Here is a 25,855-nt window from a genome sequence, read left to right as displayed (position 1 = left end):
ATGACATTTCCTGACAGGGATGTGCAGGAAGGAATCAGTAAGAAATAAATTCCTGGTGAAAATATGGCTGGCTTCAAGCATAAGGTCTCTATCTGGAATCTTGGCTTCTTGATTCTGTTATTTAGATTATTCATGTAGAGAGCAGCTCTGACTCCTGTGGTTTTATTTTTCATAATAAAAAATATGTAGTAAAGCACTGAGAACCTTTCGGAAGATCTAGAATTCCCCCCCCCTCCCCCCCGCATATCTTTCTTTGTTTTGGCTACAAAAAGGACTGGTGGAGCTATGAGTTTCCTGAATCTGATTAAAGTACAGGTTGTAACAATGCGGCCTTTGGCGGGACACTACTGAGAGTATCAATTCAGGACAAATTGCTTAAAGCAGGGCAGTCGCAGCCCAAGGCTGGGGGTTCTTTGCACACCAAACCAGCCAAACAGACAGGACTTTGGTTTTACCTCACTGGCTAAGCAGAAGTCATACATGCAATATCCTTAGACACTCCAGCTTCCCAGTATCACCACCAGCACCACTCCTTATGGGGATGAATGGTTATGAAAACCAATACCCCAGTAAAAGAAAAAAGCTTCTCCCGATCCCAAAGGACCAAGCCCCAGACCCAGGTCAATATACAAGTCAGATCTTACCCACAAATCATGCTGTTGCCAATCCTTTAGAATCTAAACTCTAAAGGTTTATTCATAAAAAGAAAGAAATGTAGATGAGAGCTAAAATTGATTAAATGTAATCAATTACATACAGCAATGACAAAGTTCTTGGTTCAGGTTTGTAGCAGTGATGGAATAAACTGCAGGTTCAAATCAAGTCTCTGGAGTACATCCACAGCTTTGTTGGGTCATTCAGTCCTTTGTTCAGAGCTTCAGGTTGTATCAAAGTCCCTCCAGAGGTAAGAAGCAGGACTGAAGACAAAATGGAGATGATGCAGCTGCCTTTTATAGTCCTTTTACCACATGGCTTGTGCTTCCTTTGTTCAAAACACAAGCTACCCAGCACATGGCATGGAAAAACCTTAGAGTTCTGTCCAGAGGCATGTCGCTGTATGCCTTGCTGAGTCACAAGGTGTATCTGCCTTTTCTCAATGGGTCAATTGTATAGCTGATGTCCTTAATGGACCATCAAGCAGGCTAGGCAGTGCTGATGCCAAATTGTCTGGGGTGTCACCCAGAAGCATAGCACAACTTTGAAATACAGACAGTATAGAGCTTTACATAACATTTCTAGGAAGCTCCTTTTTCAGCAGGGACAGCGGATATGTTTAAGGTGACTTAAAAAAGAATAACCCTTTTTCTTCCTCATCTGTGGAGAAGGGGCAAAGTAAGGTGACTAGTTCTGAGTTTTTGTGCTTCCAAAAGACTTGGTAGGTGGGGAAAAGGGTAGGATGCCAACTTCCTTTTCCAGAGATTATGTACATAGATGTTATGGAATATTAGAGTCCAAAGTGGTCACTTACCCACATCCAAAGTGTCCTTATATGTAGAGATCAAATATTTTTGGATTTAAAAGCCTGAGCTGTGGTGAGACTACTATTTGTGTGCCGTTGGGACCCACTGTGTGCTCAGACTGTGACACAGCAATGCTAAGACAGGGCACTTGTCATCCTCAGAAGCCCTTTCCCAACAGGGCACAGTTTCTCAATTGTAAGGCATATGAACTTAACATAAGAACCCAAGAATGGCCATAATGGGTCAGACCAATGATCCATCTAGCCCAATATCTTGTCTTCCGACAGTGGCCAATGACAGATGCTTCAAAGGGAATGAACAGAACAGGGTAATCATCAAGTGATCCATCTCCTGTCATCCAGTGGAAAGCTTCCAATATTTTGAAAAAAATATATATAGTGGGTGGGATTTTTCAAAGACTGATTTTTTTTCAATTGGGATTTGTGCCCCTAAATTCAGAGATTCCGAGGCCAGAAGGAATCACTGTCATCATTTAGCCTGACCTACTGTATAACACAGGCCAGCAAGCTCCCCCAAAATAATTTCTAGAGCATATCTTTTAGAAAAAAAAATCCAATCTTGTTTTTAAAAGTATCAGTGATGGAGAATCCACCATCACCCTTGGTAAATTGTTTCAAAGGTTAATCACCCTCACTTTTAAACATTTACTTATTATTTCCAGTCTGAATCTGTCTAGCTTCAACTTCCAGCCATTGGATCATGTTATACCTTTCTCTGATAGACTGAAGGGCCCATTATTCAATATTTGCCTCCCAAGTAGATATTTATAGACTATAATCGAGTCACCCCTTTACCTTTTTTAAAAATTGGCACACCTTAACCTTCTCTTTGTTAAGCTACATAGATTGATGTCCTTGACTCTATCACTATAAACCACATTTTTAATTTTTTAATCATTCTCATGGCTCTTCTCTGAACCCTCTCCAATTTATCAATATCCTTCTTGAATTGTAAACCCCAGAACTGGACACAATATTCCAGCAGTGGTCACACCAGTGCCATATACAGAGATAGAACAAGCTCTCTACTCCCTGTAGAGATTCCTCTCCTTGTGCAACCATGGGATCACATTAACCCTTTTGGGCACATGTTCACACTGGGAGATCATGTTCAGTTGACTTTCCACTATGACCCAGAAATCTTTTTCAGTCCCTGCTTCGCAGGATAGAGTTCCCCATCCTTTAAGTATGGCCTATGTTCTTTGTTGCTAGATGTCTAATTTACATTTAGCCATGTTAAAACACATATTGTTTCTTTGAACTCAGTTTACCAAATGATCCAGATCGCTCTTTGTCATTGACCTGTCCTTCAACATTTGTCACTCCCCCAATTTTTATGTAATCTGTCATTTATCAGTGGTGATCTTATGTTTTCTTTCAGGTCATTAATAAAAATGTTAAACAACATAGGGCCAAGAACTGATCCCTGCAGAAGGCAACTAGAAACATACCCACCTGAGGATGATTCCCTGGTTAGTTACATATTGAGACCTGTCAGTCAGCTAGCTTTTGATGTTTGCCATATTAATTTGATATTGTTTTAGTTTTTAAATCAAAATGTAATATCAAGTCAAATACCTTACAGAAATCTAATTATATACATCAACACTATTATCTTTATCAACCAAACTTATAATCTCCTAAAAAAAAAATTAGTTTGACAGGATCTTTTTTCCATAAACCCATTTTGACTGGCATTAAGTATATTACCCTCCTTTAATTTTTTATTAAATCCCATTATCTTGCCTAGGATCAAATGTCAGACTGACAGGCCTATTATTACCTGAGTCATCAAGTTTACCTTTTTTTAAAATTGGCACACCATTAGCTTTCTTCCAGTCTCCTGGAACTTCCCTAGTGCTCCAAGATATATTGAAAATCAACAGTAACAGTCCAGTGAGCTGCTCAGCCCACTCTTTTAAAACTCTTGGATGCAAGTTATTTAGACCTACTGATTAAAAAATGTCTAACTTTAGCAGCTGCTGTTTAACATCCTCCTGAGAAATCACTTAGGCACTCTTGAAAATCCCTCCCAATATACACAAACAGAAAAACAAAACCAACTTCGGAATTAGCAGAACGTATTTTTAAAAACTGTTAAGCACAATGTCAATTCTACTGGTACCATGAGCTGGTAGGATAAGAACTCTTGAAATGCATGTCATACCAATAGTTTGACTCCTTTTCCAGTACCTATACAAGGTACTGAACTATTAACGGGTTAATTCCAGTTAGACATTTCTAGCTTAGTCCCAGGAGATAGAAGAGCAGACTCAAATATCATCAAGACAGCCACCTAAAATATCTAATACACTTGATAACAGAGACCAAAAGAGAGCTTGTATGTTCATGGAATCACACCATATTGCTATAACACTGCAATAACACTTTTCCAGACTACAGACATCAAACAAAAATCTAGACTAACATGTAGGTTAAAACACATACCCAAACCAAAACAAAAAAACAAAACAAAACCCAATAGACTGTCAAACCTCAGCATCCATCCAGTATTACACAAGCACACATGTACCTGACATCCTATATCTTGCCCTTGGTTTCTTCTATGAGATTCAAACTAGTTTAAAGTAGAATAAATTGACTTAGAGTGACAATTATTTCAGACTTGAAACTATTAAAATAACTCTCCTCAAGAATACATCCAACCAAGACACGGTCTCCAGACCAGAATAGACTGGAGAGACAAATATGTGAACTGATGTCAAAATCTGAAAATGAATTGCATAAATTCAGAAAAGCAGGCATATCAAAAAATTGACATCCTCTAAATGGCTCAGAATAGTGATGCTAGAGAAATAACAAAACATAAAAGAAAAATAGGAAACGGAATTTCTGCGTATAATAAATATCTTCAGGCCAGATAAGATTAAAATTCACAAAGCACGACATTTCTTACAGGGAGATAAATCCAATGGGGGGGGGGGGAACAAAACAAAACATCAACACCCAAGAAATCACCAATAAAATGAAATCAACCTCCCAAAACCTGCTGGACAGGATTTAGGCAACTAGCACATATCATACCTTTTTTGGGTGGAATACCCATATTTTTGTCATATGTAAAAAAGTTATAGCAAATATTTGACATATGATACATTGATTAAACACCTAAATAAAAAGAAATATTTATTCAGAATATCAATAGGAGGAAGGAATATGAATCACCAAACTACTGAGAAAGTCCAGCAGTTACTTTGCTAAACAGAAGTCAAGAAGTTTATGGAATAGATAAATATTTAGGTTTAGATATTTGGAAGTATTTGTCTTTAGCCAATAAGACACTTATAAAAGTGATTAATCATCATAGCAATAGTGGTTCTTCTAGATTACTGCTTGTGTGGACCCTTACTCTTGGGAGCTGTGCTCCCATGGCATGCAAACTTGGAATATTTTAGCCACACATGTCCTTTGGGATTGCCTATGCACCCTCCCTTATGTCATACACTGAGACCTGTGGGTATAAATGGTATGTGGTCCCAACTGTCCCATAACTCCTTTCAGTATTTCAAGAATCCACAGTCAATATAGTAAAAAAAGCAGAGAATGTGGGCCATTATATCCTTATGAAATACATTGTACTTCAAAACAGGTTGTCTGGTTTCAGTAAACCCAGGGAGGTCCAGGAGACCTGGACAGGGTAGACATTGGGAGAGGATAAGGTCCTCTACTGTTGTCATATCCAAATAGAGGTGGCTGTGTCCAAGTACCAAGGGACCTTGCCTTGGGAATCAAGACCCATTCATGACTGCAGTGAGAATGTCTCCTGGTCCCTTAGGCCAAATCTCTACCAATAGAGGCTCTGATGCCAAAGTCTGAAGCATGAAAGGAGACAAGGATTCCTGCTAGGGTCAACAAAGAATAACATCACACAGGTGTTCAGTTCTCCCTTGGGTTAAAGGAAGCACCAAATGGGTCATTGCTAGAACCTCCATATCCCTCAGTGCTGAGGGTACTGTTCCAATTTCTGTTCAGGACTGATTATGGGCTAAAACACTCTTCATTGTGCACTATTCAGAAAGATTTCATTCTCTTATACAGGGTTCAATTGTGCCTTGAAGTACTCTCCCCTGAGCAGGGGATAGTGTGGAGACAACCATCCAGTGGATCTCAGGAATTGCACAACGAGCACGGTGACACATAAGGTGAGAGCTCCCATTTACAGCATATTCACACTTGTGTCCCTGGTTAGGTCTGCTCCATGCTTCCTCCCTGCCTCCTTTAGAGTGTCTTGTGTACAAATGGAGTTGTCCCAGCAGGTACGAGGAAGAACTCAGGGACCGCAACTGTGCCTGAGTGGTGTAAAAAGGACTCAGAGAATGGGAGTAGCTATTTACAACCTCCCACTACTTACATAGCCATAGAACAACAGAGCATTATCTGTACCATACTGAATAAATAATACCTGCATGCCTACCCAAGGCTAAAAATTATGTCCAAATACCTAGGTACATACCCACTTTATGTATAAAAACTTTGACAACTTTAAGAACATAAGAATGGCCGTATTGGGTCAGACCAAAGGTCCATCTAGCCAAGTATCCTGTCTACCAACAGTGGCCAATGCCAGATGCCCCAGAGGGAGTGAGCCCAACAGGCAATGATCAAGTGACCTCTCTCCTGCCATCCATCTCCACCCTCTGACAAACAGAGGCTAGGGACACCCTTCCTTACCCATCCTGGATCATATCCATTAACGGACTTAACCTCCATGAATTTATCCAGTTCTCTTTTAAACATTGTTATAGTCCTAGCCTTCACAACCTCCTCAGACAAGGAGTTCCACAAGTTGACTGTGCGCTGTGTGAAGAACTTCCTTTTATTTGTTTTAAACCTGCTGTCCATTAATTTCATTTGGTGGCCTCTAGTTCTTGTATTATGGGAACAAGTAAATAACTTTTCCTTATTTACTTTCTCTACATCAGTCATGATTTTATATACCTCTATCATAGTCCCCCTTAGTCTCCTCTTTTCCAAGCTGAAAAGTCCTAGCCTCTTTAATCTCTCCTCATATGGGAACCGTTCCAAACCCCTAATCATTTTAGTTGCTCTTCTCTGATCCTTTTCTAATGCCAGTATATCTTTTTTGCGATGAGGAGACCACATCTGTATGCAATATTCAAGATGTGGGTGTACCGTGGATTTATACAAGGGCAATAAGATACTCTCTGTCTTATTTTCTATCCCCTTTTTAATGATTCCTAACATCCTGTTTGCTTTTTTGACTGCCGCTGCATACTGCGTGGACGTCTTCAGAGAACTATCCACGATGACTCCAAGATCTTTTTCCTGATTCGTTGTGGCTAAATTAGCCCCCATCATATTGTATGTATAGCTGGGGTTATTTCTTCCAATGTGCATTACTTTACATTTATCCACACTAAATTTGATTTGCCATTTTGTTGCCCAATCACTTAGTTTTGTGAGATCTTTTTGAAGTTCTTCACAGTCAGCTTTGGTCTTAACTATCCTGAGCAGTTTAGTATCATTGGCAAACTTTGCCACCCCACTTTTTACCCCTTTCTCCAGATCATTTATGAATAAGTTGAATAGGATTGGTCCTAGGACTGACCCTTGGGGGACACCACTTGTTACCCCTTTCCATTCTGAGAATTTACTATTTATTCCTACCCTTTGTTCCCTGTCTTTTAACCAGTTCTCAATCCATGAAAGGACCTTCCCTCTTATCCCATGACAACTTAATTTATGTAAGAGCCTTTGGTCAGGGACCTTGTCAAAGGCTTTCTGGAAATCTAAGTACACTATGTCCACTGGATACCCCTTGTCCACATGTTTGTTGACCTCTTCAAAGAACTCTAATAGATTAGTAAGACACCATTTGCCTTTGGAGAAACCATGTTGACTTTTGCCCAACAATTTATGTTCTTCTATGTGTCTGACAATTTTATTCTTTACTATTGTTTCAACTAATTTGCCCGGTACAGACGTTAGACTTACAAACTTGTGGATTTATCAGTTTATAACAATGTAACATTGTATAAAATACTTGTGTTCTGAATTGTATTATTGTATAACCTTAATGTCTGTCTAAAACTTTTTTATGAAGGGGTCTTTGTGGAAGTAGAAGTGAAATTCATTTGCAGTAAAACAGCAATACTTAGACAATACAGATTTTCAGTGTCTTCATTATTATTTCTTTATTATAAAAAGCCTGTTATGGTGTTCATTTTAACTCTGTAACATTGCTGATGTCCAAATAATCCCCTTTATTTTCCCTTCCCCCAACATACACAGATGCTACACTGCTTACCCTTGGAGGATGTTATACATTATCAGAACTACACATGGCTTCCTTTTGAGCCCATCAATGCCATTCCTTAAATTAATATGAACATTTCCTCATCTCAGGAGCTGAGAGCATTCCCTATGCAGCACTACTGGTCCTTGCCAATAAACGGAATGAGAAAGAGGTTATAAAAACTATTAAATGCTCAGATTGACTAGCAATATTGAATATGATCAAAACTACTCATATACCTTACAAAAGAGAAATTTAATGTTTATGTGAAAATACAGCCTTTGCTTTTGAAGTAAAGCTGCTTAATGCCCTATAAGTCACTTTCTTGTATAAGCATTAGTAATATAGTAGGACATTTACAGTGAAGATCCCTTGACTCTGCAGTATGCTGCATTGTGCTGCAGCAAATCTCTATCTTCTACATCACAAAGTCATGCTGCAGCACTAAGAACTTTCTAAACTAAAATATACTGAGGTGTAAACATTCTAAAAATGACTGAGTGATATTCACAGAAAGCCAACATAAAGCCAACACTTTTATTAATCTCTTACGTGTCCTGGCTTTTGTTAGAATGAGAATTTTATAAAATACAATTAGATACCAATTAGCTCACAGACTCACTTCAATATTTACTGTTTATTTAATACATTACAATACTAAACTGTCTTAAATACTTGTTTAAAACAGCTCTGAAACAATGAAGCATGGGATATAACAACCTCTGATTTCAAAATCAGCCTAGAATGAAGACTTTTAAAAAAATCTGTTACTTAAATCAATTGGCAACAATTTTGACATTTCTCTTCTATTAAGTCTAAGGGATTACAAAATACCTCATTTAAGAGAAATCCTGCACCCCCACTTAAGTAGACTCACACAGTGACTCTGTTCACAGCAGGGCAGAGGGATGTTGGTGAAAAAAAGCAAACTAAGCAGCAGAGCAGGAGTGTTAGAAACCACTACTCAGCATAAGTGTAAAGGAAATGTGTATGAAACTCCAACTCATTTCTGCAGTGAAGATGAGGTTAAGAGACTTTCATCTTTCTGCAGTTGATGGTAATGGCAAAATGGCTAATCCAGATGGTGGCAGCAACTTCCCAACTTCCTCACTTGTGCCTCTCTTACTCCGTATTTTAACTCTGGAGTGAGTACAGAAAAGAGGCTGTACTAGAGATCACTTTCAGTTTGGTAGGCATACAACCAGCAGCTAACTTCACAGCTGCTAGTTATAGAAATTGGATAGGATTTGGGTCAGTGTGATAACATCCCTTTTTAGTAAAAACTCCTATTTGGACTACACCTCTACCTCGATATAACGCTGTCCTCGGGAGCCAAAAAATCTTACCGCGTTTTAGGTGAAACCGCGTTATATTGAACTTGCTTTGATCCACCGGAGTGCGTAGCCCCGCCCCCCCGGAGTACTGCTTTACCGCGTTATATCCGAATTTGTGTTATATCGGGTCGCGTTATATCGAGGTAGCGGTGTACTTTCACTTCCCAAACTAGGGGAGCCAATATGATGAGAAACAATTATATGTTAATCAATATGCAGTTGAGGAAATTTTTTTTTCAGATAAGATATACAATTGTTAGAAATTCCCTATATTCAGTGGCTCAGCCAAAGATGCCACAACTATTCTGAAAAGCTCTGGTTGTAAGATCTGCCAACACAGGATATTCAAAAGGTTCTGTTGTCATAAAGTGACATTGAACAAACTGTTCAGAATCAATACTATAATTAGAATGTAGTAAACCTGGGGAAAAAATCTTATGTTTGCACATCTTTCCTCAAGTGTGCTAAAAATAAGACTACCATATTCTGCTTCCTGTAGAATGGGAACAGATTTCTACCAAAGACCCAATTATGCTGTGAATATTAATGACATTTTGAAAGAACTGTATTTCAAACATGGGTATTTTACAAGATATGTTTTTTGATTTCAAAAATATAATTATTTCCACTTATAGGTCAGGAAAAGACACAGAGCCAAATTCAGTCCTGGTGCAAGTTAACATCGATACCTAATTTGGACACAACAATTTGGAAAGTATGATATTATAATTTGGGAGTTCCTGAGCTCAATTCACTAGATTATACACTTCTCATATACCTATTAAAGCACTCTTTTGCATTTTATTGCTTGTAACATTCTTACAATAAAAAGAACTGCTTTAAAATGTATGTATGCCTAGATGTGATCAGAAAAGGGATTAAACAAAAATTCATAGGTTTTAAAGACAGAAGGGACTACTACAATCATCTAGGTCTGACTTCCTGCAGAACATAGGCCATAGATCACCAAATGATTCCTGCATCAAGCCCATAACTTCTAGCTAAGCTACTGCACATCTTTAGAAAGACATGCAATCCTGATTTAAAGACTTCAGATTATAGAGAATCCACAACATGCCCAGGTAAATTGTTCCAATAGTTGATTACTGTTAAAAATGTGCCTTATTCTAGTCTGAATTTTTCTAGATCAGGCACTGGATCTTGTTATGCCCTCCAATATCAGAAATCTTACAGACCATGATCAAGTCACCTTTTAACGTCCTTGTAGATAAACTGACTACATTGGGCATTTTTCATCCCTGACCTGGTTTCCCAATCTTTCTTGTAGCTTTTTCTGAACCCTCTTCAAATGGTTAACATCCTTTTTTTAAAGGGTAGACACCAGAACTGGACTCAGTTTTCCAGTAGATGTCTCACTAATGCTATATATAATGTTAATAAAACCTCCACACATCCATACTCCCCTTCTTATACATCATAGTCACCACACTGCATGGAAAGGCCATGTTCAACTGATTACCTACCATAACCCCTATGTCCTTTTTTGAGTCACTACTTTCCAAAGCACAGTATCCTTCATATGTAAGTGGGGACCTAAGTTCTTGGTTCCTACATGTATATCTTCACATATAGCTGCATTAAAACACATATTATTAGTACTAATATATGAATTACGGTACTACATGGGGCCAATTGAGCATGGGACAGCAGTGTGCTAGGCACTTTAAAGCATAGTAGAGATGCTATTCAAATGAATCCAGTTTACCATATGATCCTTATCTCTCTGCAAATCTGACCTGTCATTATTTACCACTCTACTAATTCTTTTTATCTGCCAACTTTACCAGAAATCATTGATTGTTTTAAAAAACTGAAGTTGTGACAAATATTGCAACCATATGCAGCATCTTTGGGGACAATATTGTATTTTATGTTTAAAGCATTATATATATACACACACACACACACACACACACACACACACACACACATACATACATACACACACCTCTACGCCGATATAACGCGACCTGATATAACACGAATTTGGATATAACGCAGTAAAGCAGCGCTCCAGGGGGGTGGAGCTGCGCGCTCCGGCAGATCAAAGCAAGCTTGATATAACGTGATAAGATTTTTTGGCTCCCGAGGACAGCGTTATATCAGGGTAGAGGTGTGTGTGTGTGTATATATATATATACACACACACCCTTTTTATATATACACACATACAGAGGGGGAGAGAGAGAGAGAGAGATGGGCCAGACGGTATAAGCCATAGAAATATTCATAGCCCTTTGTACGAATGCAGGTTATATCTCTTTGTATGTTCCTGACATACTGGGGGGCTTTCTGCAGAAAATGGGATCATGAAGGGGTGATTAATGCAAAATCCCAACACTGGCTACACAGATACCCAGCTTTTGAAGCCTGACCATCAGGAGAATAGGGAGAGTGACAGTTTTACCTGTTTTCAAGAGGCTTAGAAGAAAAGGTTTTGGGGATATAAAGACTGAATTCAAACAGACTCAGGATCTTTTTGATTCAGCAAACTAATAGGACCCTTTTGTCCATAGGGAACCCAATCCTGCTTGAAGGGTTGGAAGGAGTAGAGCCTATCACAACTGCAGGTGGAAGACGGGCAACTTCTCTTAAGTTTAGTGTGCATATACATTTATTATTTTTATTGTCTTTATATGCTTTTGTATTGAATGAATTCATTCTGCTTGGAAAGAGCTGTGTGATCACTGGCAAGAAGACTGTCCTTGTTTTTGGAGAGAAGCTAGAGAGAGCCGAGGGCTGGTGGTTGTCAGATCTGCTGGAATAATCATAGTGAATTGCATACTAAAGAGGGGATATGAGTCCCTGCCCATAGAGAGGTGAAGGTTACAGGTCTGAGATCTGAAGTGGGTGCCCTCGAGGAGGCGTGTGCGTGTGTGTGTGTGTGTGTGTGTGTGTGTGTGTGTGTGTGTGTGTGTGTGTGTGTGTGTGTGTAAGATGCAGTTAACCCCAAAACTGTGTATTGCATTCTAATGTCTGACTTCTCACCCAGATATTTTTTTTTTGAATGCTAAAACAACAAAAATGCAAATTAGGGACCAAAAATTACCTCTAATGATTAGGTTGACACCACCAAATTGATTCCACTTATGAGATAAAACCAATTTGATCCATGCCTTCAGAGATGATGGATATGGGCACCCCATATTTGGAACCAGATTAAGGAATAATCAACCTAGGCACGTGCCTAGGGCCCACTTCTTGGGTGGGGGAGAGGAGGTAGCATCCTGAGTGGCACCACTACCCTGTGTGCCAGGTAACAATGACACTCACTCAAATTTGGCTCCGCCCCTCATCATGATGGAGAGATGTCAGGGCCAAACCTGTGTGGGCAGTGAAACAACCAGTGCTGCTCCTCCTTTCCACAGCCATGGGGCTCTCTCCACTCTTCCCTGGGACCTGCCTGGCCTCACCTCATCCTGTATCTCCTCTCCTCTGTCCACAGGACTTGCTCAATGATAGCCTCAAGACTTGCTACAAGTATGGGGAGCTGCGGTGAGTGTCTGCACAAGGGAGCTGTCTGGGAGGTGGAAATAAGGGGTTTTGCTTAGGGTTCAGTGATGGGCTAATCCAGTCCTGCCCAAAACTACCCCCTGTCTACCAGCATATCCTCCTTTCAATCCAGGTTGAGGTACAGCCAGCTCTCATCCAAAGCTTCATTCCAGCAGACACTGGGAAAAGTGCTCCAATTAATTATAGAGTAATGATCATCAGCCACACACTGCAGGTAGCAAGCCCACACCACTTCTCTATCTCCCTTAGTAGTCTGACAAAACAGAACTTTGTTGTTCTTGCCCTAGCTAGATATAAGAAAGCAGACTGATCAAGTTTGCAGATGACACCAAATTTGGGGGGTAGAGGGGTTGACAATACTTTGAAGGATAGAGGTAACATTCAGAGGGATCTTGATAAATTGGAGAACTGGGCTATAAACAACAAAATGAAATTCAACAAAGACAAATGTAAAGTGCTACACTTAGAAAAGAAAAACCAAATGCACAAAGTCAGAACAGGGGAAAACTGGCTTGGCAGCAGCACTGCAGAGAAGGATCTGGGAGTTGTGGTGGATCACAACCTCAACATGAGTCAGCAATGCGATGCTATTGCAAAAAAAGTAAATACAACTTTAGATTGCATTAGCAGAGGTATAGCATGCAAATCACAAGAGGTGATAGTACCACACTACTCGGTGCTGGTTAAGCCTCAGATGCAGTACTGTGTCCAAATTTGGTCACCAATGTATAGAAAGGATGTAGAGAAACTGGAAAGGATCCAGAGTTGAGCAACAAAGTTGATCAACGGGATGGAATGCAAGCCATATACACAAATGCTTAAGAAACTGGGTATGTTTAGTTTGGAAAAGAGGAGATTAAGGGGGATATGATAGTGGTCTTCAGATACTTGAAAGGCTGTCATAAAAAAGATGGAGAAAAGTTGTTCTCTTTTGTCATAGGGGACAGGACAAGAGGCAATGGGTTCAAACTACAGCACAGTAAATTTACAGTTAGGAACAGACTGCCTTGGGATGTTGTGGAAGCTTCTTCATTGGAGGTTTTCAAAAGGAGGCTGGATAGCCATCTGTCTTGGATGGTTCAGACAAATCGTACATCTTGTCAGGGTGTTAAACTAGATGACCCTTGTAGTCCCTTCTAACCCTATGATTCTATTATTCCATGAGAGAAACCTCAGGGCAGACACACACATATTTCTATGCTCTAGTTCCTCAGAAAACAAACAAACAAACAAACAAACCAGAGCCATTTGGGAGAAACTGCTAATGCTACTTTTAACTACAGGTATAGCACCAATATCTTGTTGTTGTTGACAATGTTACAGGCAACTGATAGATCTAAAAGAAGTAGTGTTTGTACAACACCTAGCATAATGGGGACTATAGGCACTACTGTATTAAAAATAAGTAATAGATATTTGATCTTTGTTGATAACTAGGACATAATTGACCAAAAGTCCAGTTCAGACTGTAAGATGTATCCAAACCTGAAACTAGACTGATAGAGGTCAATGAAAACTGTGGATTCAGCTATTGCCACAGCTTTCTTGCAACAAGTACAGCACATAACCTGATCTTTTCTTGTTTGCTGGCCAAACTCAAAAAATCCAGAAAAAAAATGAGGTTAGCATTGAACTAAAACTAAATTTTCAGTTTTTCCTTGACAAAACAAGCAATCAAAAAAAATCTCTCTGGAGGATGTTAAATAGAAGCTACTAAAGATAGACATTTTTAAATCAGAAGGTATCCAACAGCTTGCATCCAAGAGTTTTTAAAGAGCTGGCTGAGGAGCTCACTGGACTTGATGTTGCTTTTCTGTAAGTCTTGGACACTGGGAAGTTCCAGAAGACTTGAAGAAAGTTATGTTGTCCCAATATTTAAATAGGGTAAATGGAATGAAATGGGTAATAATAGGCCTGTCAGACTGCCATTGATCCTGGGCAAGATAATGGACCAGTTGATGCTGGACTCAATTAATAATGAACTAAAGGAAGGTAATGTAATTAATGCCAGTCGACATGGGTTTATGGAAAATGCATTGTGTCAAACTAACTGGATACTTTTTATGAGATTACAAGCTTGGTCAATAAAGGTAATAGAGTTGATGTAATATACCTCGATTTTTGTAACACGTTACTTGGTACAGCACAATATTCTGATTAAAAAACTAGAATGATATAAAATTAACATTGCACAAATTACATGGATTAAAAACTGGCTAACTGATATGTCTCAAAATGTAATTGTAAACAGGGAATCATCGAATGGAGTGTGTTTATATTCCCACGAGGATCGTTTCTTCACCCTATACTATTAAATGCTATCATCAATGACTTGGAAAGAAACATAAAATCATCATTGATAAAGTTTGCAGAGAACGCAAAAATTGGGGAAGTGGTAAATAATGAAGAGGACAGGTCACTGATTCAGAGCTATTTTGATCGTTTGGTAAACTGAAGGCAAACAAACAATATGGCTAAATATAAATGTATATATCTAGCAGCAAAGAATGTAGGCCATACTTAAAAGATGGGGGACTCTAGCCTGGGAAGCAGTGACTCTGAAGAAGATTTGGGGGTCATGGTGGATAATAAGCTGAACATGAGCTCCCAATGTGACGCTATAGTCAAAAGAGCTAAAGTGATTCTGGGGTGCATGAACAGGGGAATCTCGAGTAGGAGTAGAGAGGTTATTTTATTGGCACAGTTATGACCACTGCTGGAATACTGTGTCCAGTTCTGGTGTCCAAAACTCAAGAATAATATTTGGAAAGGGTTCAGAAAAGAGACATGAGAATGGTTACAAGATTCATTCTGGGAGCATGTGTAATTCCATGGGCAAGTTAGTGACAGAAAGTAAGGGAGGTGCCATTTGAGTCATAAAAATTTATAGAATCATAATTTCAATGGTGTCACAATCTGCGGCATGGCAGGGGGGACTCACTGCCCACCCGACTCCCAGCTCCTGGTCCTTTTGATAATACGTCATAAAAAATGGGTAAAATTGTGTATCATTCAAAAGCCCTTTCTCCCACCAAAACAGTGGTAGCAAACATGACAAACCTAGAATAATTATGTAGATATATATTTGAGAAAATGTTTAAAAATAAACATTTTAAAATTATATTTGAACACAGCCATGCCAAAAATGCAGCTCCCCCAAAGATAATTTGTGGCCTTTGACTGACAGTATTGTTATCAGATAATGCTCAGAACATTATACATGATTAATTTTTTTAACGTCATACATTACTATAAATGGAAAGAGTGCTTCAAGTTAATTGGCCATCATCTGCAAAAAATAACACGGTTCAAGTGTATTGATTATCAGCTTTATTTATTAACCAAAAGAGCTGTAATGAGGCACTGGTTCAAACATCAACATCCAGCCAGAAATTGCTGGAATCCATCTGCAAACTACATGCACAGAGTTACATAACATAATTACAGTCCCAAATTAATTTCTCACAAAATCTTTGTTTTTACTTGATCATTTTAGGCATCAGTAGGGAGAAAAAGAGTTCCGACTAGTAGCTGAATCTTTGGTAATAGCACTGGGGAGGACTTGGTTAAACATAATGCTCAGTGGCACCTTACCTACTAAAAGAAGTGCACCCATAAACTGAATTTGGCAAGGTTGCAGAGGAACTACATTGAGCCTCAGGAAAAAGTTGAAGAGGACAAGTGCCAGCTGTGGGCAAGACCAGTTCCACACTCCAGTGTACATTCCTCTCTCAATGACCTTTTGCACATGACGGAGAGCTGCAATATCACAAATCAGATCTAGCAATTTGGTGAGGCTGAATTGACAACAAAGTGCAACTTTCAGGATGGTGTGGCAATACATGAAGATGGTTGAGTCTTTGCTGTTCTTTATGGGATTTGCACTTCACAGCAGTGGAAGACTTAGTGAAATACTTTTTACACCTCTACCTCGATATAACGCTGTCCTCGGGAGCCAAAAAATCTTACCGCGTTACAGGTGAAACCGCGTTATATTGAACTTGCTTTGATCCACCGGAGTGCGCAGCCCTGCCCCACCCCCCCGGAGCACTGCTTTACCGCGTATTATCCGAATTCATGTTATATTGGGTAGCGTTATATCGAGGTAGAGGTGTAGTTTAGATTTAACCAATTGTTCCATGATGATTGCCTGGTAGCTTGCTGAAATAAGAGGCATAAAAAAGTCTGACCTTGACATATGGGAGGAATTGTGAAAAAAGAAATTGGGTTACTAAAATGTCAGCAGTTCCCTTCTATGCATTTTGTGCAGATGAAGCCCTAAAACACGAGAACAGTATAATGAAAGTCATTGGGTGGGTTGGTGGGCATAACACAGCATCCAAATGCTCTCTCTCAGGTTTTTCCTGACGCCACTGAATTTTGAACAAACATTAGGCATGGCCGAGATAACTTCCCCAGAAATAACCAAGTACCATCTAGACTCATTAGGTGTTGTTAAATGCCAAGAAGGAACAATTTTAAAGCTACAGCATGAGTTTACTCGCACTGGCAACGCATTTGCGTATGATGGACCAGAGCTCATTGATATCATGATGAAAATAGTCTTCAGTGATGAGATAGCTAAAGATGTCACTCAAATGGCTACTGTGGGTAATGACTTGTATGCAGCCTTCAAAACCTAAAGAATTAGCCAAGGCACCATCAATCTATGGTTTCAGTCATGAAGAACAGACTAAAGATGGACTTGAATGCAAAGAAGAAAGTCAGAGTGAAGATGACAGAAACTATTACAGAGCTAAATAAACACAGACAAGTAATTGTTTGCTCATCTCCTGGTCGTGTCCAGAGCTCAGTGTGATGTTGATCTACGTGAGACTTTGGGAAGGTACGAGTTCACCATGGTACTATGATCGATGTTTGAATGTGATGGAACAATGCATGTGTGCCAGGCAAAAAGCAAACCGATGCACATCTTGTATGGTCTTCCTAAGCCAGCACCTACTGACAACATGACCTGTACCTTATGCCAGCAGAGGCCTTTCAGTGTAGCAATCATAGATTGTAAGGCTGAGGTACAAGCTCTTAAACCAGAAACTGTTAACACCTACCAAGATTTGACCGAACACTTTATTATGAGACTACAGAGAAAATACTGGGCCTATGATGAAGTCCACCTTGCATTTGACACATATGCAGAGAAATCAGTTAAAAGTATTATGAGAAAGAAGCAGCTTTATGGTACTGCATCTGTCCAATACAAAATCACTGACTCCACGAACATCTCCAATGTCACAATGAAGTTACTGTCTCATTCTTTCCTGAAGAGTGAGTTAACCACATATGTTGCAGGAAAAATACTCTAGCATGCAAAGAATTGCTCAGAGAATGTTGTCGTTGCATGGCATAATGAAGCTAGTCTTTCACTGTTCAGTGGAGTTTCTTGGTTGTGCCCAATAGAAGGCTGACACTAAAATTATCTTGCATACCATCAATGCCAAAGAGAGAGGTGCTACTAAACTCCAGATTTTTACATTGGACTCAGATGTTCTAGTGGTCTCTGTGAGATGCTATCCAAGACTTCCTCAAGATTCTGTTTTTGTGCCTGCTCCTAGGGAACAGAATTGTTGTATATCCCTCAGAGATGTGTTCCTATCATTCAGACCACTAAAAGCTGCCATACTCCAGATTTCTATGCCCTTTCAGAATGTGATACTATTAGAAGGCTGGCTGCAAAGATCAAATTATCTTACTGAGAGGCATTTGATTTAGCCTCCGAAGACTAATTCTTTAATATGAAGGTGGTCAGAACAGCGAAGACAGTCACTTATGAGGTCACAAATTCATTGGAGGCATTCGTATGCTGAGTTTACCACTTGAACACCAACATTATGACACTTGCAGAGCTATGTTAATGGATGATTTCAAATAAGAAAATAAAAACCGACAAGGGGTGCATTTAAAAAATGTATAGCAATGGAATCGCTCTGTGATGATCAAGCACATCCATAACTCCCTCCCCTATCAGGCATGGATGGTTCTTGGAAGATGGACTGATCACACCAGTTATGTCTGAAATACCATGTGCTCCCGAATCAGTCCTTTAGCTAATCAAATGCTTGTGTGCAAAGACCAGATGCTCACCACCCTTACCTTTCTCTCACTAACATGTCCATAGAATGAGACTTCACTACATTATGCTCCCAGGCTAATTAGAAAACATGCCTTATAGTGACAGACTAAAGAGCTCAATCTATTTAACTTAACAAAGAGGAAGTTAAGGAGTGACTTGATTACAGTCTACAAGTATCTACAGAGGGAACAAATATTTAATATTCAATATAGCAGAAAAAGATATAACAATCCACTGGCTGGAAACTGAAGCTAGACAAATTCAGACTGGAAATCCAGGGGGCATTTTTAACAGTGAGGTTGAATGACCTCTGGAACAATTTACCAAAGGTGGTGGTGGATTCACCACCACTGATCATCAAGATTGGATGTTTTTCTAAAAGATATGCTCTAGGTATTATTTTGGGGAAGTTCTATGGTCTGCATTATACAGGAAGCCAGATTAGATTATCACAATTGTCCATTCTGGTTTTGGAATCCATCAATCTATGAACATTTCATTCAGATTGAACAAACCATTTTGACACATCATTTCAAAAGTGTTGATTTGAAACTACATGTCAAAGGGCTTTTTTTCCCCTCAAATTCTTTTCCCCAGGTTTTCTTTTCAGCCAAAAATACTTCTGAATTTGTCCCAAACTCAAGAATAGTTTCAGTGCCCTGAAAAAAAGCACTTTTCAGTAAATGTAATGTACGCCAAAAAAATATTTCCCAGCTCTAGCCACAGGCTTCTCAATAAATGAGACAATGCAATAATCAGTGAGCTACTCAAAATGAATAGGTGTTTGCTTTTTTTAAAAGATAAATTGTATATTGATTTTCATAAAGAAATAGTGAAAAGTAAATGACTTGCATCTTGTATAAATTTCCAAATACTGCATCTTTCACAGGATATCCAATAGAATTATGCCATCTTACAACATGTCAAAGATGCAAGACTAGACAATACAAGACAAGACAATGCCACACAGACATAACATGTTAGTGTAGGGGTAATGCTAATAAAATAGGGGAAGTCTTACATGAATAGGGAGAAGAACGAAAGAGGGGACAGGGGAGGGAAAAGGTGGAAGGTTAGATGGAATGGAGGTCTGGTATTATTTGAGCCATCTCAACATTTTTAATTCAAATGTATCTAGGAAAGGAGTCCAAATTTCTCCAAATTCATGTATCTGCTCTCTACGGTGATAAGCTATTCTTTCTTTGGCTGCTAATGCAGACAGGTCCAAATACCACTGCTCTATACTGGACATAAGTCTACTATTCCATTTTTGTAAAATCATGCACTTGGTGATCATTGCAGCTCTCAAGAACCAAGTCTTTGTGGTGGAGTTAAATCCAATTTAGCAGGTAAATAACCTAGGATATCATTTTCAGCTGAGGTTTGGTTGCTTAATTGCTTCCATTTCAACCAATGGGACTACTCTTGTAAATACTATTCTTTGTGAGTAAAGGTTGTAGAATTGGGCTCTAAATTCTACCGCAATTATATGGCAGATAAAAGATAGGTCAAATTTTAGGCCTAAACTTTTAAAAAGTGAACATTTAGATATCTGATAGTACTCTATTATGGAAAAAAAGCTGTTTTATGGTCCTTTAGAGATGTAATGTAAAATAAAATGAAAGCCAAATTATACATACTGCAACATACTATAAGTACTTAGATATTTATAACAAATATTTGAGAAGGAATAATCGAACACCATTGCTTACACTGGTCTGCTTTTCTGCTGTTAATAGTGTGTTTCAGAGTGCATGCAACAGTCCCTTAATTTAGTTCCTATATGGTACATTGAAGCCTGGAAATGAAGAGCTCATAAGTAAGACTAAAAGTTCCTCACCATTTTCATGATGCATTTGCAAGCCTACTGTAAATGAACACTGAGTAATTATTCACAGTACCAGTGGGATTACTAAGTAACTACTTTTCAACATGAATAAGAATTGCATAATTAGGCACTAAGAGTAAGAGAAGCACAAGAATTTTGCTTTTATGTCGACCCTAAAAACGTCTGGTTATCTCTGAAGCTGCAGTAAAAAACAATCACTTTCGACTCAGTTGTGCACAATCCTCTATGTCAGTGATACTCATGAAAATTTTGTTGGCATATGCTTAATAACAGAACAAATGCTGGGTGAAATATTCTCTCTGTGTGTGGTGCTTAGTAGAGTGATAGTACTACAATAGGTAGTAATAATAATGATAAGAAAATATATTTTACTTTCAAGTTTGAATGCATTACCAACAATGATTAAATAGCACAGAATAGTGCCTCTAAATATGATGCAATACCAAATATCTCTATTATTGTGAATAATTAGTGTTCATTTAGAATTGTCTTGCAAATGTATTATGAAAATTTACCAGCCCAGATACAAAATCTACTCAGTCACCTTGTCCCATTATGGTGATAATGAAATGGGAAATTTCTTACCCTTTAATTTCTTTTCTTCTAGCTATGTCTCATACAATTCTGTGATGCCTGGACTGTTCCCCTCCTCTCTGCAGTTCTAGAGTCTGTTCACTGTTGCAGCACAGCTCATTTTGGCCACATACCCTTCTCCAGCTTGCCACCAGAACAATTCATATAATATGCAAAAACTCTTAGAATATGATAATACCAATAACATTAAAGTCAACAAGTGAACTATGTGCAGTAAGCTATCCAGCCAACAAACTGGAGACATTTAAAAATAATGTTGTTCCTTGGCTAATGAAGCCATTCCAGGTTGGGTAGAATTTTGAGAGATACTGCTAGCAGAAAGGAAATTTTCCATACTACAACTAACTGTCTCCCACAGTTCTGTGATGCATGGGAAGTAGTGAGCAGTAAATATTAAGCAGGGAGGGATAAAGAAAGACAAATAGAGAAATTTCCCCTTGAAAGTAAATGCCTGAATGACAAGTTACTTTTGCAATAGTGCATGCAGCACCTTCTTTCAGAAAGAAGCATCTGCAGAGGACAGAAAATCCACTTTGTAATGTTTAATAAAAGGTATTGCTTGAAGATCATGTTGCTGCCTTACAGATTTCTTCAGCTGAAACACAGGTTTGTTCTGCCCATGATATCACCAGAGATCTTGTATAGTGTGCCTTGATTCCTTTTAGAATACAGTAACTCCCCACTTAGCATTGTAGTTATGTTCCTGAAAAATGTGACTTTATGTGAAACGATGTTAAGCGAATCCAATTTACCCACAAAAATTAATGTAAATGGGGGGGTTAGGTTCCAGAGAAATTTTTTTCGCCATACAAAACACATTATATACATATACAGTATACGTTTTAAACAATTTTAAATAGTTTAATATTGTACACAGCAATGAATGATTGTGAAGCTTGGTTGAGGTGGTGGAGTAAGAGGGTGGAATATTTCCCAGGGAATGCCTTACTGCTAAATGATGAACTAGCACTCGGCTGAGCCCTCAAGGGTTAATACGCTGTTGTTAATGTAGCCTCAGACTCTATAAGGAAGCATGGACAGAGGCAGGAGGGGGGGAAAAACACAATAAATGCAGATTACACTTCCCTGCAAAAACTGAACATGATCATGAGCCCACGCTATCCAGCTAGAGTGCACAACTCCCTCCTCCTGACAGCACAGGCACGGCTGCACAGGTGCTGACTTTCCAAAGTCCTGGGGGTGCATGCATGAGTGAGAGAGAGAGAGAGAGACGTGCATTGCCCCTTTAAGTATGCTGACCCCACTTCAAGTATATTGCCATTTTAAGCAGATCAGACAGTTCAGATAGGAAACAGCTTCCAGCAAGCTCCCTCCTTTCTGTTCCTGAGCCCTGTCCCTCTCCTCTGCTTTATGGAGCGGGGGACGGCAGGAGCAGGGGGACATCCTGATATCAGCACCCCTCTCCCCCACACCTGCAGCAAGCAGGAAGCTCTTGGGAGCAGCTCCAAGACAGAGGGCAGGGCAGGAGCAGCATAGCACGGGGGGAGGGGCAGCTGAACTGCTGTTGGGTAGCTGCCAAGCCACATACCTTACAGGGAATTTAGGGGAGCTGACAGGGGGGCTGCCAGCCCCCCTGATTCTAATCCCCACAAGGAGGGGCTGCTCTTCCAGAAAATCCTGCAAACAGTGGACAAAGCAGGCAGCTGCCTAACAACGTTATAAGGGAGCACTGCACAACTTTAAACGAGCTTGTTCCCTAATAGATCAGGCAACGTAACAACAAAACAACGTTAACCGGGACAACGTTAAGTGAAGAGTTACTGTAGGCCAGTCTGATGGCTTGAATGCCTCCACTATGCACAACTTAATTCATTTGACCAGAGATAGTTTGGATGCCCAAAGACCATGGCACTTTTGGTGAAAGGGCACAAATAAAGAGCCTGATCGTCTCATCAATTCAGTGTAGCCTGAGGTAAATCTTTAGTGCTGTACATACTCCCACATGATGGTACATGTTTTCAGATGGATGCTGTGGATTTGGACATAATGACAGAAGAATTATGCAAGAAATGGAAAGAGGAATTCACCTTTGGTAAGAAAGACTGTGGGAGTCCTTAGAACCACTATGTCATGATGAAGCACATCATGTGGCTCTTGCATGGATACAGCTGCTAACTCAGATTCATCTAGCTAACACAACAGTGACCACAAAGTAGATTTTGATAGATAGGTATGACCACTGCCTACAGGGTGGGTTGTTAGGGCTTTTAGTACCAATAGCAGATCCCACTTAGGAAAGATTGGTCTGCCTTCAGGTCTAGCCAGTCTTGAGGATATTTGGCTAAGACCCTCAGAATCCTGCTTGTAAGTCACTGCTTATGACTGCTTAACACTTTATGGTGCTGGGCTGAAGACCCTTGTCCAAACTATCCTGAAGAAAATCCAGAATAGCTGGAATTCCAGAGTCGTTGGGGTATGTTTTCTTTTTGGCACCATGAGCTGAACCATGACCAGATTGAGAAGGCTTTTAGTGTGGAAGTCTGTGTAGAGGTCAGCAGAGTCCCAATCACTTTGGAGGATAATCCAAGTGCAATTAATGCTTCACTCTCAATAGCCAACCTGTGGGTTGGAGAAAGCTTGGATCTGGATGGAGAATGGGGCCTTGGTGAAGGATGTCCATTGTCACTGGTACATACAATGGAGGCACCAATGCCATACCTATTAAGTCCAAAAACCATGATGTCCTCTGCTAGCATGGAGCTAGAACTATCAGCTTTGCTTCCCCTCACCTTATCTTCTGAATCACCATCTCTAGAAGTCGATGTGGTGGGAATGTATAAAGCAAGCCCTTTGGCCACCTGTGTGCAAGAGCATCCTTCCCCAGTAACCTGGGATAGCTTCCCTGCTACTTTGCCATTCGCAAGAACAGGAAGTTGCCAAACAGTTTGACTGCCAGAATGCCAAATTTGTGGACGGCACAGAGCCTAAATCCGAACTCTTTCCTTTCTCTGTAGAAAAGTCTTCGTCTAAGGATGACTCTCTCTTAGACTTTTTATATATTTTTCTTCCCCTTTTTGTGCTTCCTGTGGTGTGTGATTTGTTTTTGTTGGGTTTGGTTTTTTTTTGCGGTGTGTGTGGGGGGGTCTGCTTTACAGGAGTCCCTGCATGAGTGTAGCCATGATAGGGTGTGTTGCATCCCTTTTTATAAAAAGCCTTGAGTCCTCTAGATATTCTTCCTTCTGTGTCCTCACACTCTGAGTCCCAGTGCCACTACTTTTGGAATGGGGTCTTGTTCTGAGAATCCCAATTCACACTAGGAATTAGGGAAGCTGTGTAGGACCCCTACTTTTTCCCCCAGGGAGCTGAGGACCATCTTTAAGGTCTTAAAGTTGGATCACTTAAGAGATTTTTTTCTTCTGGATCAGGTCTTCAGGGTAGGGAAGAGGGACCTGACATGCCAGTCTGTCTCTGAGCCCTGTGCCCTGGCAGTGTGAGGTCAGCTTGCTGTGAACAGCTAGGACATAGATCACCCTCCGAAGAGCCTGTAAATGTAGCTGTGCATATAGAGCACTGCTCTGATTTAGCCAGTGTTTGTGGGACAGCCCTGCCATAGCCTGAGAGTGGGGTGACAGAGGATCCCCAAGATGGATAACACTGCAGCGGTGGATCTGGGAGGCTGAGACACCATGGTGCCAATTACCCAATCTGGTGGAGGAGGAGGAGGAGGAGAAGGAAAATAGCTTCATTGCTCACTACTGTCTGAAAAACAAATTAAAAGTAAAGTTGGCAAAGGAAACAGTGTCTGTTTGCTTTGCTCCTGACCAACTACTACCGTGGAGGCAGAAGTTCTGGTGGCAAGTGGAAGAAGAGGGATAGCCAGTATGGGCTATGCTGTAATGCTGAACTGCCTCCAGAGTTGCAGAGAGGGGAAAAGACCCTACTTCACAGAATTGTAGGAGATGCTTGGCCATCAAAGCAAGTTATTCATTCTAAGTAAGTATTATTTCAAATGTTTACACTATTTAAAACATTAAGTAATGTCTCACAATTAACTCCCACAGCAGAATAGAACTCAAAATATGTGAAGTGACCCAAATAAACATTTTACTTATATTACCGATGGAAATAACTGCATAAGTTATTTTAAAATACTTTCAACATTCTGAATTTATAATGAACACTACACAAAAGTTTTCAACATGTAACAGGCAACAAACTAAAAATGTCTCAGTGTGATCTGATTTTCTTATGGAAATGCATATTTATGAACAGATGTCTGGTCTCCTGGGCTGGTCATATTTCAGATGATACTAACAAGAGGTGCAAAATTTAAAACTTACCAGGGAACTGATCATGCGTTGAGAAGAGCGTGCAATATTGGCAGGCAGGCCAAAGAAATCGGGTTTATCATTTTCTGGAAGGCTTTCAATAATATCACGGTAATCCTACAAAAAAAGGAGTATAGATAATTGTAAAAGTTTTCTGTGCAATCACAGCTCATGAAAATCAACAGTATATGGTCAAAAGAATGCCAGCAATATATTTTCAAAATAAACTCTCATTTCATAGGATTTATAATTAATTGAATAACAGCATTTTGTGAACATCACTAAAACAGTACCAGCAACTAAATGAAGTAATGACTTAAGCATATGAACATATGACATGATATACCAGAGAGGCTGCTAATACTGAAACACTGTAATGAAGTAGAACAGAAATCCCAAATTGCTTC

At 39.6% G+C, this 25,855-nt stretch overlaps 1 protein-coding gene across 1 annotated transcript in view; it reads right to left on the bottom strand.

Annotated features, from left to right (window-relative positions):
- DYNC2H1 (dynein cytoplasmic 2 heavy chain 1) overlaps positions 1–25,855 on the bottom strand; it is a 367,402-nt gene that overhangs the window by 108,010 nt on the left and 233,537 nt on the right. Inside the window, exons 81-82 of the mRNA XM_029911951.1 lie at positions 25,795–25,811; positions 25,461–25,565 (exon numbers count right to left, since the gene is read on the bottom strand). Of these exons, the coding sequence (XP_029767811.1) occupies positions 25,461–25,565; positions 25,795–25,811 (122 nt within the window). The remainder of the gene's footprint in view (positions 1–25,460; positions 25,566–25,794; positions 25,812–25,855) is intronic.

Source organism: Terrapene carolina, unplaced genomic scaffold, assembly GCF_002925995.2.
Source record: "Terrapene carolina triunguis isolate 2854851 unplaced genomic scaffold, T_m_triunguis-2.0 Scaffold138, whole genome shotgun sequence".
NCBI classification, from domain to species: Eukaryota; Metazoa; Chordata; order Testudines; family Emydidae; genus Terrapene; species Terrapene triunguis.
Note: the sequence above shows the minus strand (reverse complement) of the source record. Positions and strands in the feature narration are given on the sequence as shown.